The 15,988-nt window shown below is 39.9% G+C and overlaps 1 protein-coding gene and 1 long non-coding RNA gene across 2 annotated transcripts in view; one reads left to right on the top strand and one right to left on the bottom strand.

Moving 5' to 3' along the window:
- LOC109960015 (uncharacterized) overlaps positions 1-12,069 on the bottom strand; it is a 14,680-nt gene extending 2,611 nt beyond the window's left edge. Inside the window, exons 1-3 of the long non-coding RNA XR_002274929.1 lie at positions 11,983-12,069; positions 11,759-11,815; positions 6,283-6,410 (exon numbers count right to left, since the gene is read on the bottom strand). This is a non-coding gene — a long non-coding RNA (uncharacterized LOC109960015). The remainder of the gene's footprint in view (positions 1-6,282; positions 6,411-11,758; positions 11,816-11,982) is intronic.
- On the top strand, positions 1,525-15,396 carry LOC109960013 (four and a half LIM domains protein 1-like). The gene is made up of 6 exons (XM_020599830.1): positions 1,525-1,683; positions 12,012-12,191; positions 12,272-12,446; positions 12,739-12,908; positions 13,201-13,387; positions 14,693-15,396. The coding sequence occupies exons 2-6, from the start codon at positions 12,036-12,038 to the stop codon at positions 14,842-14,844; spliced, it is 840 nt and encodes a 279-aa protein (XP_020455486.1). The 5' UTR covers positions 1,525-1,683; positions 12,012-12,035; the 3' UTR covers positions 14,845-15,396.
- Positions 15,397-15,988: the final 592 nt, after the last annotated feature.

The following is a 15,988-nucleotide window of genomic DNA, read 5'->3' as shown; positions in this document are numbered from 1 at the left end:
GATGCCCATATGGTAGTGTCATCAGCAAATAAAACCACTTTCACTAAATCAGAAACCTTGCATATATCATTAATATATAGTATAAATAATTTGGGTCCCAAAACAGAACCCTGAGGCACTCCACATACAATATCCAGCTCACTTGATTGGTATTCACCCAACTTCACAAATTGACGCCTCTGTGTCAAATAACTTCTAATCCATTTCAGAACCTTTCCTCTGATCCCATATTTTTCTAACTTATCCATTAATAACTCATGATTGATTGTGTCAAATGCTTTTTTTAGGTCAATAAATATTCCATCGTGTATTTCTTCTCATCCATAGCACTTATGTCCTCCATCAGGTCGGTAATGGCCAAAGATGTCGATCGGTTCGACCTAAAACCATATTGGCAGAGAGGATTTTATGTCTATCAATAAATGTATCTAATCTGTTATTAAAGAGTTTTTCCAAGATTTTTGAAAATTGTGACAACAGAGAAACCGGTCTATAATTTGTGAAGTTGTGCTTATCACCAGATTTATACAGTGGAATAACCTTTGCTATTTTCATATTTTTGGGGAACTGCCCAAGTCGAAACGACATGTTAAAAATATGGGTTAATGGTTTGCATATCCCCTCAATTACCCATTTAACCATTGTCATAGTGATACCATCAATAAAGTCTTATGATTATGCTGTAATAAATAAAAATACTCAGGTAAGGTACAGATATTTCAAAATTATTTTTAAGCATAGTACTTGAGTAAATGTGTCAACAGTGGTGTTGTTTGGGTTTTTAATTGTTTGCTCTTTTCAAGTCACATACTATTTAAAATCTAACTGCCCTTACCAACAACTTATTCATTCTTCACATTGTGTCCACACTATCATTTTGATACTTCAATAAAATATCTTGCTTTGACAAGAGTCTTAACTCAAGCTCCACTATTTTTTTCCACAGCTTTCTCTAACAACTTATTCATTCTTCACATTGTGTACACACTGTCATTTTGATACTTCAATAAAATATCCTGCTTTGACAAAAGAGTCTTAACTCAAGCTCCACTAATTTTTTCCACAGCTTTCTCCAAGATCTCATGTTCTTCTTCATGACACAATAACGCATTACAGATTTCAGGATAAAGTGAGTGGGTTTTGTACTGTTTCCAAAGTCAAAAATGCACCTTAATGCTTCATTATTCCACTTGTTTACTTTCCCTAAACTCATAGAGACAACAACTAATAAGTACATACTGTTAACACTAACATTATTATAAACAAGCAAGTGTAAAAAGACTTTGGGCTTTTAGTGTGCTTACATTTTTGTTTTTTATATTTGTTTTGTCTAATTTGCATTCTAATGTTTTATTTATATATGGATTTTAATATTTTGTCTATCTGTGTGCATTGCGTTAAGCGCTTAATTGCCGCTGTGTATGAAAATGGCCTACATAAATAAACTTGCAATGCCTTCTTAAAAGCTGGCGGGAGGCCCAGTCGCTTTTATTTTGAAGGTAGTCACTTCCTTTTGCGCGTCACCGTTTTAATTTTGAAATTCAATTACTCTACTTCCGGTCTGTGCCTGGTTATGGGTATCTGGCTTGAAGCTGCAGTTGCCGTATTTATAACACGTGAGGGTCTCGTTAAAGCGGAGTCCCGCTGCCTCCATCCACCACCGCAGACATCACTCTGAGCCCGGTAAGCTGGCTGCTGAGCTCCGCTGTTTATTAACCAAACCGCGTTCTCCTAGAACCTGTTTTTAGACTGAACCATCCAGTTACTTCGGGAATGTTTTATATCTAGTTTTTTTTTTTGAATATGCAGGGTGCATCGCGCCTGACGTGATTATTTATAAACTCCGAGTCGCTTTATTAAACCGCTCCAAACAAGTGGTGACATAAAGGTGCGTTAATGCAGCGCTCGCTTAGAGCTGACCACGCAGCCTACGACAGGTCCCACTAACAAATACAGCCTACAACTCAGTTACAACTTGGAACTCAGTTCTTCTTTCACACATCTGGTCATTTCTCATGCACTTCAGGTGCAAAGCAGCATTTTGATATCTGAAGAGGAAAAATGCCTTAAAGTTTTATCTAGGCGTTGGCTGTCTGTCTGTCTGTCCGTCCGTCCGTCCGTGTACGTGCGTCTGTCTGTGAACGCGCGCGCGCGCGTGCTATAGTTACAGTACATGCTGACTTGTGAAAACCTAGACTGCCCCTGAAATCTGTTTCCAGTTAGAAAGTCTCCTTTTTTCACCCAATGATGGAACCGCTGAGGCTAAAAAATGCATCACAGAGGTCAATTAAAATTCCTTTACTGTAATTTTTCATTGTCCTGTGTGTGCGCCTGTGTAAATAATGCAGTGCTGGTACCAGCTGCTCTGCAGGCTGTGAAGTAAATTCATGATCCATATGTGCATAACTGACCGCTTTCTCCTAAGTCTCGAGAGTGTACTGCAAACCTTGTGCCATAGGAAGAACGCCCTGATTATTCATAATCGGCTGGAGAAAATATCATATATCTGTCAAATGTCTCAGCAACAAGACTGAAAGGCCTAAAGGGGAAGGAGACATTTTCCAGTAGTTGGACATTGTGTAATAATGGTGCAACAGGATGAAAATGTCATCTTAACCTAAAGTTATATGGAAATACCTTAAGTATTACAGCAATTTCTAGCATACAGGCCACAATAAACCAAGACCCATATGTGAGACTGACCTGAAGCCCAGAGGGAGTTTTAGTTTGAGCTGAAGCTGGTGGCTGCATGTTAAAGAAATTACCGTGACCTCAGCTGCATAAAACACATAATAGGCTCATAAAACTTAATTTAATTTGTCAGATTTTGTGTTATGGTAACTTCCTGTTGTGTTTTGCCTGTTGTGATTTTAATAGGTTGTGAATGGCATACAGACACGGTTTTTCTCTTTATTGATCCCCAGTGGAGATTTTAATGGACTTCTACAGCTTTAGAGTTTTTACAATATCAAAGTGAAACAAGCTTTCACTGTGAACCTTAGCAGTGTTTTATCTTTGACCTAGAGCCATTAAAACCTGTTATGATTCATCTGGGTGTGCTGACATTAGTTGGCAGTTGTGAAATTGACTGCTGCCAACCATATAAATGTTATCATCTGTTTTGATTTAAAGAAATAGTTTAACACTTGGAGATATGCTTATTCATTTCCTGCCAAGAGTTACATGACAGAATCAATACTAGGCTACTCATGTTTGTCCAGTGAAACTACAGATTTAAGTTGTTCTAATATTTCTTTATTTAAAATGTGCTGTGGAACATGTTAATGGCAAGAGGGTTCTGTGACTCAGACTCGATAAAAAGCCCAGCAGTGTTGGAGAGATATCCCCTTCTGAAGTTCTGGACCAAGTCTCACTCTTTTAACCAATCAGAGTAGCCCAAAGACAGGGGTGGGAGCTCATGGCTGTCAATCAAAATGTCAAAGTGCTTTGGGTCTCTACTCCTCTCACACTGAGGCTTCAAGCTAATAGGGCTGCACGATTCTGGGTAAAATATGAATACAAAATTTTTTAATTCAGAATTGAATCATGATTTTCTCATGAATCTTGGCCATTGAAATGCTGTCATATATCTTCAGGTAGGTAATCAGCTTTCAATTTTGGTATTTGACTATTTGAGACAGCATCAGATTTCAATGCAGTCTGAGTCTAATGATGAAGAAGAGAAGGCTTGGTCTGCTAGAAGCAATATATGGCATAAGGTGAATGTCAATTCCCTTATTTTAGCATTCCTCCATCCTTAATCCTTGCTTGACCTGAAAATTTTTCCGATCCACCATTTTGGATGTCCCAAAACATAACCCTTTTTCAGAAATCAGTTTGTGGTCAGATGATTCACATGAAGGATCAGAGGAAAGGACTTCTCATGTCAGTTAAAACAAGTTTCATTGTTCCTCTCTCCTTGCAGTTTGTCCTTATGTCTTACGTGGGCGGGACTAAGATGAAAGGAAAAGATGCAAGTGAGGGAAACGTGGATGCAGTTAGTAGAATTGGGATTCACCTATTGTCGTATTGCCTCTTCCCTACCTGTGTACATCATGTGATATAATGTATTCCTGTTATTAACACATCTTAGCAAGGAAATGGGAGCGCTTGGTTTGATGAGACGATCTCCCTGCTAATGCAAACGCTGTAGAATTGTCATCATGTGAAAATGAGAATGCATAGGGGCCTGAATTAGGATTAAAAACTGATTAGTCATGCAGCCCCACTTGTAAGCGATGATTCGTGCATCAGCTGAGAAAGCATGCATAGCAAGGGTGGAGCAGGGAGAAGAAGGGTGGGAGGAGCGCAGGAGTTTGACTTTGAATCTCATGCTAGCAATTGTGGGGCAAGATCTTTTATACACCGATTTCCTGAACTTGCATATTGTACCTTTAAATATGAAGCTAAAGCCAGAAGGTGTCAGCTTATCTTACCATAAAGACTGGAAACAGGGAAACAGTTGGGTAGCCTGGCTCTGCCGAAAAGTACAAAAAAAAAAGCAGCACCCCTAAAAGGTCACTTTTTAATACACACACATATTTGTTTGTTGTTTAATTCATACAAAAAGCAAAGTGTATCCTCCAATTTAACAGGCTGATAAACGAGTAGCATTGATCCTCTCATCTGACTCTGGGCAAGAAAACAAATGAACATATTTCCAAAAATGCCAACATTTGTTATACAGCACTCTCCAACACCATCATCAAAACAGATGTGGGAATATCTTTTCAAAGAATGGTAGGGATAAAGAGACTTTGGTGAGGAGCACTGAAGCTGTTCTGGAAGCTGGGGGCCACTTCATGCCGTTTTTTCCTTTCATCTGTCACCCATCTGTGAGTTGATTCAGCCTTGTGGTTTTACAGAGAAAATGATGGGAAATGAGCTAATGTGCAGTGCCATTAGAGGAATTTCTTAAATGTATACACACGTTTATATTTTAATTACAAATGAAATAGAAGTAAGGCTAGTGTGATCACTGTTAGGATAAGAATCTGGAGGAGTGATTAGAAATTGAGATTTATGTGTGAAGACTGGGACAGTTTGGAGGCAAACAGGCCCTTGAGATAGCACTGCAGGCTTAAATGTCACACAAGATCATTTTAACATCAAATTTTACAGTTAGCGTCGGACTTTCGGTCGTTCCCAACGGGACTGTTCTGCTGCCAGTGTGGAGAGGCTTCACTAACACATGCACACACACACACAAGCAGAAAATGTCACACAGCAGATTGTGATAGAAATGGAAATTGGTCACACACTGTTGCAGCTGAAGATTTCCACTTTTGCCAGCTGTTGTTGTGAAAGACATCACCGTTGCTGAATCGAGAAGTGGGGGAGGAAAAGGAGTGAAAGGGCGCAGAAACACTGTGTGTAGCTCAGGACAAAGGCAGTTATGTTCAGCACAGTTAACCAGCAGCTTCTGGTGAAACAATCATCTCTGTCCAGTTGTGGGACATGCTGCATTTCTTTGACCTCACTCCACAGGAGAGATCTCAGATCTGTTGTATCGGCTTTATTCCGCTGTATGGAATGTGGCTCATGAACGAAGAGCCAAGCCAAACAAGTCTCCTTCTTTGTAGGCTGCAATGCTCAGTTTTAAATATTGATGTGTATTTATTTTTGAGATAGTAGGACTGGAATCGCGGTGGGAACACTCCCTGTCGTGTTGTTGCAGTTGGGCCATGATAAAGTGACGATTTGAACTTTAGAGCTGCACTACGCTTTTCCTCTATGCTTCAAATTTTTAAATGTAGTGCTCATAACAAGCCACAGAGAATTATCGCCTGATTCCACAGTTCATATCAGCTCTACTGAGTTTGTTTTAGCATCTTTCAGCACTTTGTTTTGGTTTTACTGTTACTATTTTGGGTCACTCCTTTCAACTGTGTCAGTGAAAAACGTTCTGATAAACCTACTTCATGCTATCCACTGAACGACAAATGGCAGACAGACAAAGCTAGCCAGTGAACATAGCAAAGCATTTAGCAGATAAAGATCCAGATATATCCCTCTGGAGTTGCTGAAGACTATCAACACATTTCACATGGCCAAAAGTGAATGCTAATATTTCTCTGGGCCTGTTATTAGGCAAATACACCCCAAAAATTGTTAAATACAGATGTAAGCATTAAGGCTTTCACTTGAGTAATTTTGTGATTGCAAGTTAAAGCTGTCACACACCACAGAAAATCCTTACATAAACATATACCTGAAATCAAATAATCAGCCACCTAGTTTGTGAATGTTGTGGCCTGTTTATGAGGGCAGCTTTTTACTCACAGGCCTTGGTGGGGAAATGCATTCTGGTCTTTTGAGGCATCAGGCACTGATGCATCTCTTCTTCGATGGATTTGTGTGAGTTTTGAGGTACGATTGTGAGTGTAGTAAAAAGCTCTTGCTGCATCACTCTGAAAGACAAAAAACATTAGCTGAATATTTTTAGCTAAATGCAGTGAAAATCTAAATTGAGTAATTTTATTTACAGCTGAAACAATTAGTCAGTTAATCAGTTAGACAAAACCAATCGGCATCAAATTTGTTAGTCAAGTGCTCAAGTCAAAAATGTCAGATTTCCAGATTTCTAGTGGCTGAAAAGAAATTAGGCAGAGTAGCTTTTAGCATTAAAACAACTCGGATGTGGAAGGTCAAGATAATAAGAATATCTGGTACGGTTTCACTGTTCTGACATAAATGCCTTTAAGTCAAAAAGAAGTTCCACTAAGAGTTATTTTCAACTGGCTGCCACACCAAGTCAATGATTAAACAGCCAGACAGCCTGCACTGAGGTCACACCTGCAGCACACACATCCAGTATAACACAAGCTCAGCCAGGGTTTAATGTGAATTTGTAGGCACCAATGAGATGCTGATGTAAACACAGTTAGTAATAGCCAGTATGTTAAAAATTCACCAAGTGTGTGGCTGCACTCTGCCATCTTCACATTCTGTTGGAGACTTCCTGTTTCTCAGTTCTCCACTACATTCTTCAGCGATAAGCTCATGCCAACACACACACACACACACACACACACAGATGGCTGGTACATGCAGACGCCCTAAAATATTACACACTATTTCAGTTTGTCTCATCACGTTTGCCCCGGCTGAATCCTGCTCTTGCTCTCTGATTCTTTATTTTTCTCTCTTTCTCATCCCCCATGTGTTTTCAATGTGTGATATTCTTCTCGAGCACAGGACATGATCTCACCTGTCTGTGCTCTGTTTTTACACCACGCATCTTCAACAGCAGTGTGGTACTTTAGACTTGGGGGTTGTGACTGATTCAGTCAAGTGGCTGAACTTTACAAGAGATGGGAAAAGATAAGTAAATAAAGAGAGCAAATGCAGAGACAACAACAAAAGGTGGAGAAATTTAGAGGAAATTTCACCAGTACTTTTACAATCTTTTAACTTGAGTGGCTGCAGATTGATGGAAACTTACCCTAACCCAAATGATTAAGCTGATAAACTAACAAATACTGCCTGTGTATTCCAGGGCCTGATGTACAGTATCTTATTCCTCTGTGCCACTGTTGTTAGAAACTATTGCACTGTTGCACCAGGTGACATGTTCCCTCATCACCTTGAGCATAGACACTGTAGTTTATTCTGAGTCTCACATACACTGTCCTGTTTTTATCTGCGGCTGAAAATAGTCCCCCAGAAAATCACAATTCACTCTCGTTTGATTTGTTGACAATAAGAAACGTGCAGAATAAGTCCAGTCTTAACTTTTAACCCTAACCACTACATGCCTTACTCCAACTCTTACCTGAACCAAGAGCCAACGCTTAAACATAAAATGTAATGTGTACCCTGTGTGGCGCAGGCTCCCAGAATGTGACTTTATGAACAGACTTGCGTCACCACAGTGTGATTAATACGAGAACACACAGAGTTTTCCTTGGCTGTGGCGCTGCCCTCAGCCCTGCCTGCGGCTTCGACTACGTGACACGGCTTAATTTCACATTTAACTGTTTCCATGGTGATCAAACAGAGGCTTGTATTGGCAGTTTGGAGAGAAGAAAATGATGTATAGGTGCTGTCTTCCCATGACCCGGCGAAAATATTTACTGCCAAAAAAACAAAGTAAAGACATGCAGCGACAGCGTTCTTAGAGCCGTCTGACGTCAGGGAACCTTGATTTATTTTCTTACGACCTATGTGGATAATTGCTGGCTTCCTGTCAGCCATTGTTCGGCTCCCATCAGATAACCATTTTACAATACTGATACCCGGCAGACTGGTGTAATATGTATTTACAGTATAGCTGTGGCCTAAGAATGTTTGTGCAGTTCTTAGGAACAAAACAAGCAAAGACACTTTTTAGTGAAAGGCAGAAGATAACAGACAAAAAAGATGGAGGAGATAGAAAACAGATTATAACAGGTACACCAGCCGAGTGTTGCCTTCGACTGGCTGTACTCGCTGTCTTCCAGTGGAGATGGATGAATAACCTTGCCCAGTCAGCAAATAAACCAGATGCAAGTTTTTTATTAATAAGTGATGAATTTGCGGGTCACCGAAAAGCCAAGGCACATGCAGTCAGACTCGGTTTGCAGCTGTATTGTCTACTGGGGAGATAAAACCACGAAAGACGTTATGACGTCAACTTTATTAACAGCAGCACCTTTAACCTCAGCCGCATATTTCTGTCAAGCAGCAGTCTGACTCTGGGAAGCAAAGTGAGATGTGTGAAAATTTCTTATTACTTACTGTATACTAGTGAGCTACTGGTACGAATTTGGTTTCTCCCACATAAAACGTGTAAATACTACAATTAAATGTAAGTAAATGTAAATCTTTTCTTTGCATATTATGGATTGGTAAAGGATTTTTGAACAGCAAACCGTTTTAAATACATACTCTTAAAATGATCGAATTAAAAGATACAGTCTATGAATTTTACCCTTGTTGACCCCCTGACCTTACAGGTAGCTCCATCATCAGGCCAAAATATTAAATAAATATCTAATAAGGTTCCCATCAGCTTTGGCTGCACTTTGTGTTCAGTGAAAATGACTAAGTGTTAACAGGCCAGACTAAGTCGGTAAACATAGTCACTATTATTGCTGCTTAGTAGCATGTGTGTTAGCATAGTCAGTGTGAGCATGTCAGCATTTAGCTGAAGGCTCAAAATGCCTAAGTACACCCCCACAGCCACTAGTTTGGCTGGAAACACTTGTTGGATCATTAATACACAACTGGAAATAATGAGGTCATGGGTCTCGTCTCATTTCATTGTCCCACTTCCCATTCCCGGCCCATTCTTCCAGGGCCTTACTCAGACCTTAACCTCAACCAGCCAAACTATTAATCAAAACCTTCACATAACAATTTGTGGATTTAAAAAATAACAAAGGCTAAAACTAGAACAACCTGTAGTACAAGTCCCTGACACCAGGATCAGGTTGCAGCACTTGACAAAGCCTACAACTACCTCTGTTTACCAGTGTCTGATAAAGACATTCACGATTCCCCCTTTAAAAACACCTAAATGGGCATCAGCATTAAAAAAAAAACACCCATAACCACCAGCCTCTGCCTACAATATAAAAATTAATCCCTGATCCATCTCTGACCTTTGCTGAGAGTTTAGGTAAAGTCACAAGCAAAGGGAGGGATTTGTAGGTTTGTGAATGCAGCCTAAACTCGTGGTAATGTTGGTGCTGAGCCAAAACCAAATCTTCCTCATGAATCTGCACTGACATGCCACTCCAACCAGGAGGAAAGCGCTACAGCTATGGCTTTGTTGGTCCAGAGGGAGCAGTCTATGAACAAAGTGGGGTGTGTGTGTGTGTGTGTGTGTGGAGGTTCTGTTAAAGCACTGTCGACGTTCCAGATCTCACCACATTAGTCATACCAGGCATTCCTTCATGTGTTCATCTCACTGTGCGGACAGACATACAAAGGTTGGCCTTTCTATAGTTGTGAGGACACTCACTGCCATGATGCATTTCTTAGCTCCTTGACCCCAAACCTTAACCATCACAACTACCCTTAACCCTAAGCATATTGTTACCCTTAACCCTAAAACCAAGTGCTAATCCTCAACCAGCTCTTTGACGTTGTGAGGACCAGGAAAAATGTCCTCACAATGATGGTTTCAAAGTGCATTTTGTCCACACAACCACAGAAAGACACACACACACACAGGTTGGGAGAATTCCTCGCTGTCAGCCAGCATAAACTTGATGTGGGAAATAGAGTGAGTGAACAGACATTCGCCATCTCTTCTACATTTTTGTGTTTTTGTAGCTGTGATTTTGCCATCATATTGTGTATTATTTACCAGCTGAAGTCCTGACCCTGTAAACACTGCTCTGTGATCAGAGTTATGGTGATCAACATGGTGATTTTGGTACTATGTTTAGGAAGTTTGTGTTGAATTTTAGGGAGGGTTTTTTGGACTTTGTGTGAGAAACAAGTTACAATAGATAAGGATGCTGAAGACACAGCAATAGCTGAGTTATTGTGTGCAGTCCTCTGTCCACTTTGGAACTTAAACTTTAACTTGAAGGGGAACAGTAAAACTAAAGTAAGACTAACAACACCACAAAGTAAAATTACTCCAAATACAGAGTGTACGTCCAACCACATCCAAAATTGTTGTTTCATGTTCCAAAAGAAAAAAAAAACCCCACTATGCTCTGCACTTTACAGTAAAGAAAGTCCTTTCACATCAAGTACAGCTCTGAAAATTCTTTCACTACTAGATGCTCAACAGAAAAAGTCTTTAACCCTATAAAGCCATTTGTATCATATTTGATACGCGAGCTTCTGAGCAGATAGAAATCGCCAAAAATGCCCCATGTTATCAAATGTGATACAAACAAAATAAAAATATTCTAAATAATATGGTACATTTATTCCTATATGCCTGGACTGTCTGTCTATGCATAAATGGCAAATAAAAATCTTGAATCTTGAATTTTCTTTTGGATTTTGTTAAAAGGTTTAATAAACATCTCGTGTCCAAAACATTTGACTGTTCTGGCTAGTTTTTGATGTGTTGGTCTTTACAGGATTAAACAATAAATGCCAGCACAGTGATTCAACTCCAGTGTATTTAATGCAGTGTTTTTAAATTAAACTTAAAATGATTTTTATCCTAATCGCATTTGTTATTGTACAGAACAATTGCAGATATATTTCTGACTTGCACCTATAATGAAAAATGTGTACTTGCACACTTGAGGTTTGATGTCTCAGCTACTAATAAACTCATTTTACAGCAGAGATTATTACTCGGACAGGGAGATAAAATGCAACAATCTGGTTTAAAACTTAAAATAAGATTTTAAATTACATCAAATAAAGGATTCAAATGTGTGTTGCTGGTCATTTGTCGGCCTCTTGAATCAGCCATCAAACTTTACTGTCCAGGTTTATCAGCTGTGTGAGCTGTTTTATCAGAAGGTGAGGTGGACGTGTCTCACACGGTACATAAACACTGACACGAATGCAGTGCACATATGCAAACCCAGAGGTGGACATACAAATGCGGATATGTTCAACTGGTTGCTAACAAATCCTTCAGAGTTGGCAACAGAGCAAGTGGTGAAACCATTTTTCTTCTCTTCAGTCACATTAAGTATAGCAACAGTGCCCCAGTGTGGCGGCTTTAGGTATCCTTCAAATTTAAATAGATAAATCCAGCCCCTACTGTATCAGTCATTACCACTGAGAGTAGCTGATTAGTGGTGAAAGCAACATGGCTCATTAAAATCCAATAAAACAAACTGTAATTACTCACCTTTTCTTTGATCTTGTCTCATTTCCAGGAGCTCAAGCAACACACAAAGCTCTGCAACTTCAAACAAAATAATTTAAAAATGACACTGGGGAAATGTAGATAAGCATTCATTTGACATTTTGTGGACTAGAAATTATGAAAGCAATTATTAGTTTCAGCTGTAAAACCATCTTCAATTTTAATAGGATGTCTATGTCTTAACTTTATGGTGAGCAAGATTTTACCTTCCCTCTCCTCTTTGTGTATGCTGTAGGTGTTTGTCTTCCTCGGTGTGAAGATGGCAGAGAGCTCACGCTGCTTCTACTGTCGGGAAGACCTCGGGGGGAAGAGGTTTGTCCGCAGTGAGGGCAGGCCGGTGTGTGTCCGCTGCCACACCAAGTTCTGTGCCAACTCCTGTGCCGAGTGTCATCGACCCATCTCTGTGGAAACAAAGGTGGGAGCATCCTCAATGAATATGGTTAATTTGATAGTACCAGCACCTCTGAAGGAAGCCCCTCTCTCTTCCTCTACCAGGAGCTCAGCCATAAGGGCCGATACTGGCATGAGGAGTGTTTTCGTTGTGCCAAGTGTTACAAGCCTCTGGCCAAGGAGCCCTTCAGCACCAAGGACAACCACATCATGTGTGGAAAGTGTTGCTCCAAGGAAGACGCCCCACGCTGCCACGACTGCTATAAACCCATATTGGCTGGTAAAACAGGGGAACAGAAAACCCCGATTTTGTACCATTAGCGAAAAAAAAAAAAAAACTGTGCTGGAGGGAAACTGGCACATTGCTCCACTTATTTGATTAAAACAAGAAGACTATCTCCAAATACTGTAAAAAAAAAAAATTCTATTAGATGTTTATATTTAGAGCCACTGGTGGTAAAATTAGTAATGTAAATGTATTAGTGAATAAAGTTTTGTAATTATCTGCAGACTATACCAATTCTTTACTTGTTGTTTTGAAGCACTACCAACTTTTTTCTGATCTCCTGCAGGCACAGAGAGTGTGGAGTACAAAGGCAACTCATGGCACGACGAATGTTTCACCTGTTTCAACTGTAAGCGGCCAATAGGGTCACAGAGTTTCATTTCCAAAGGAGATGACATTTACTGCAGCCCCTGCCATGACAAGAAGTTTGCCAAACAGTGTGTCAGCTGCAAAAAGGTACACACAGGAAACAGATGTTCCCACCTTCATCATTCTTACTAAAAGTAAAAGCTGAACACAAACAGCCTGAAAGGGATATGCTCAACGTTTTCAGTTAGCACATGCACTTTGTGGTTTGACCAATTTTTTGCAGGATAGTTTTTGATATTTCTTTAGATGTATTTCTTTTTAAGTTGTGATGGTTGTAATTGTTGAGACACTAGTTTGGAAACAAAGTAAAAAAATTCAAGGTGGTGGTTCTGAAGATTTCATTTCATACACTTAGCTCTTATCTTCCATTTGTGTCCAGCCTATAACCTCTGGAGGAGTCAACTACAAGGACCAGCCATGGCACAGCCACTGTTTTGTGTGCGGCTGCTGCTCAAAGCCTCTGGCAGGGACAAGTTTCACCAAACACGAGGACCAGGTCTTCTGTGTCGACTGCTACAAGAACTCTGTGGCTAAGAAATGCAGTGGCTGCCGAAACCCAATCACAGGTAAAAGTGCATTAAAACTGAAGATAATGTTAGAAAATAGATGATTAAACCATGAAAGGGCAATGCACTATGGCTAAAATATCAACACTAAACTTTCACTTAAACGTTTTTTTTCCAGGTACTAATTTAAGCATTTAATGAGTCAAGCTTTTGGTTAGGGACCAATTTATGGGTTCAATTCAATTCAATGTATCTGTATTGCGCTAGTTCACAACAACAATCATTTCAGGACACTTTACAAAGTCTAGACCTTACAGCATTTCAGGGAAACTCCAACAAATCCCCTTTGAGCAAGCACTTAGTAATAGAGGATAGGAAAAACTCCCTTTAATGGAAGAAACCTCCAATAGACCCTGGCTCCTGGTGGACAGCCTCCTGCCTCGGCCGGTTGGGGTGAGTGGACAGAGGAGAGATGAAAGAAGCAAAGCAACAGGACACAGCAAACAAACAAACACCGGGCAGGTTAATCAGAAATATACAGCTCTGGAGCAAGAGATACCTGCAGGGAGGTACTAAGGAGAGAGGAGACACAAAGTTAGTGACATGTAATGATGGTGGTATATAAAAATGAAATGGAGAGGGGAGGGGAGAAGAAGAGCTCAGAGCACACTGGAGGATCCCCAACCTAGGCCTATCACTAACTACAACTGCCAGTTTAGAGTGGGCTGTGTGCTGGACTATTTCTTTGACAGACAGTGAATTGTAGTTACTCTTACTATTAATGTTGGACAGGGCTCAGCTAGCAAATTCAGGAGCTGGAACCTCTAAATAAAGGTCTTTAAAATGAGACAGGCACCAAAACTAATCTGGATTGTTTCTGTCAACTACTAAAGTCAAAAACTGACACATTTAGCACAAAGAAATAGCCCTTAAATGCCCAATAAACTGTCATATAAGTGGCAACTTTGGGCAAGAAGCTTCACTACAAACTGGGTTATAGTACAGTCCTTCCATCCATTATCTATACCGATTGTCCCTGAATAGGGTCGTAGGGGGCATGGAGCAATCCCAGCTGACATTGGGCGAGAGGTGGGGTCCACCCTGGACAGGTTGACAGTCTATCACAGGGTTGACTTTAAAATCAACACATGGAGGGCAAGTGGAAAATACTGTACCTAAATAAAATACTGTCACTAAAAAAGCTCAAGGCAATAGCGTATCCAGGTGACAGCGTAGTGAAGGAGTTAAAAGTCTCTGAGTTAGCCGTAGCTGAAGCAAAGAAAGGTGGCAAAAAGAAAAGTCTCAGCAGATGGTGCATATGGACCAAAGTGACTCAGCCTCTACCTCTCCTCTGTTCTCCTCCAGGTTTTGGTAAAGGAGTGAATGTTGTGAACTACGAGGGCAGCTCCTGGCATGAGTACTGCTTCAACTGTAAGAGATGCTCCCTCAGCGTGGTCAACAAGCCGTTTGTAGCCAATGGACGAGACATCCTCTGCACCAACTGTGGCAACAAGTAGTGACAATGAGCGTGGTCGTTTTCTGACACCAGTTTATAAATCCATTAAGTTTGCTTTGTTTCTTTTTTATCTTTACACAGATGGACTGTCTTCATTTCAATATTCTGTTTATTATTCGGTTTGGGAGATTACCTATTAAGAAATGGAGACCAAAATGTAAGTTGTGTCCAGTGTTGATTGTTTGCTCACATGCTAACACTGCAACACATACTCTGTGCTGAATGAGGGCAGTAACTAGCTTTGTCCTAAAAGGCTGAAATGAACACTTAAGTTGCTAAGCCTGGAAATGTCCTGTAGGAGATCTGAAGCACATAAAATACAATAGGAAAATACATGTAACAACAGTGTAACATGGTGGGGGGATGACTTGTGGCAGCTTTGCTTCTGGGAGCTGTCACGTCATAGTCTGTGGTTGTGAAAGTTGTCATTATCATTTAACATATTAAGTGTTAGCATAAAGGTAGAAGTTAGCTTGTATTTTTAATGCTGGGAAATCTGTACTTGTATGACGTAGTTGGTGAAAAGCATTTGAAATAAATAACTGAATCTGGATTGTTGTAATTATTTTTTATCTTTTTTTTTTAGCATAAAATAGTTGCTTGTGGCATTAATCTTCTTTTTCTCATTTAGAAAGGTGATATCTCCCTATGAGCAAAAATATTTTTTTAAATAATCACATGTCTGTCTACATAAGTAATTTCTAACTGCTTGATGTACTTTAAAAACAAATTTACCTTCAAGGAAAGAGGAAAATTTGAACATGTGCAAACTGTGTGCCTTGATGTATGGCTGAAATTAAATAAATAAAAGCAAAGTCAGTGTATAAAGAGAATTGCAGCGAGCATTTTCTGAAACCTACTGACAAGATATAATTATGGTTTTATTATAAATCTTGGAAAGATTAACATTCCTTGCAGAGTTGAATACAGAGGCTGGTACCAGCCCACCAAAGGTCAGTATACTGGTTTTGTCTGAGCTTCAGAGAGTGACTTCACGTTACATGAGTGTTAACATAAACAGCATGCTTGTCGAAAGTAATTACCTTTCAATTTATGCCTTTGGGAAGGAGTCTTACTTGGCATAAAATTTAATTAGATTGGTGACACCCCCAAAATCTACACACCGTCTCACTGGTGTCTCCGTC

This window comes from Monopterus albus, unplaced genomic scaffold, assembly GCF_001952655.1.
Source record: "Monopterus albus unplaced genomic scaffold, M_albus_1.0 scaffold42.1, whole genome shotgun sequence".
NCBI classification, from domain to species: Eukaryota; Metazoa; Chordata; class Actinopteri; order Synbranchiformes; family Synbranchidae; genus Monopterus; species Monopterus albus.
The sequence above is the reverse complement of the archived record's forward strand: the minus strand, read 5'-3'. Positions and strand labels throughout refer to the sequence as shown.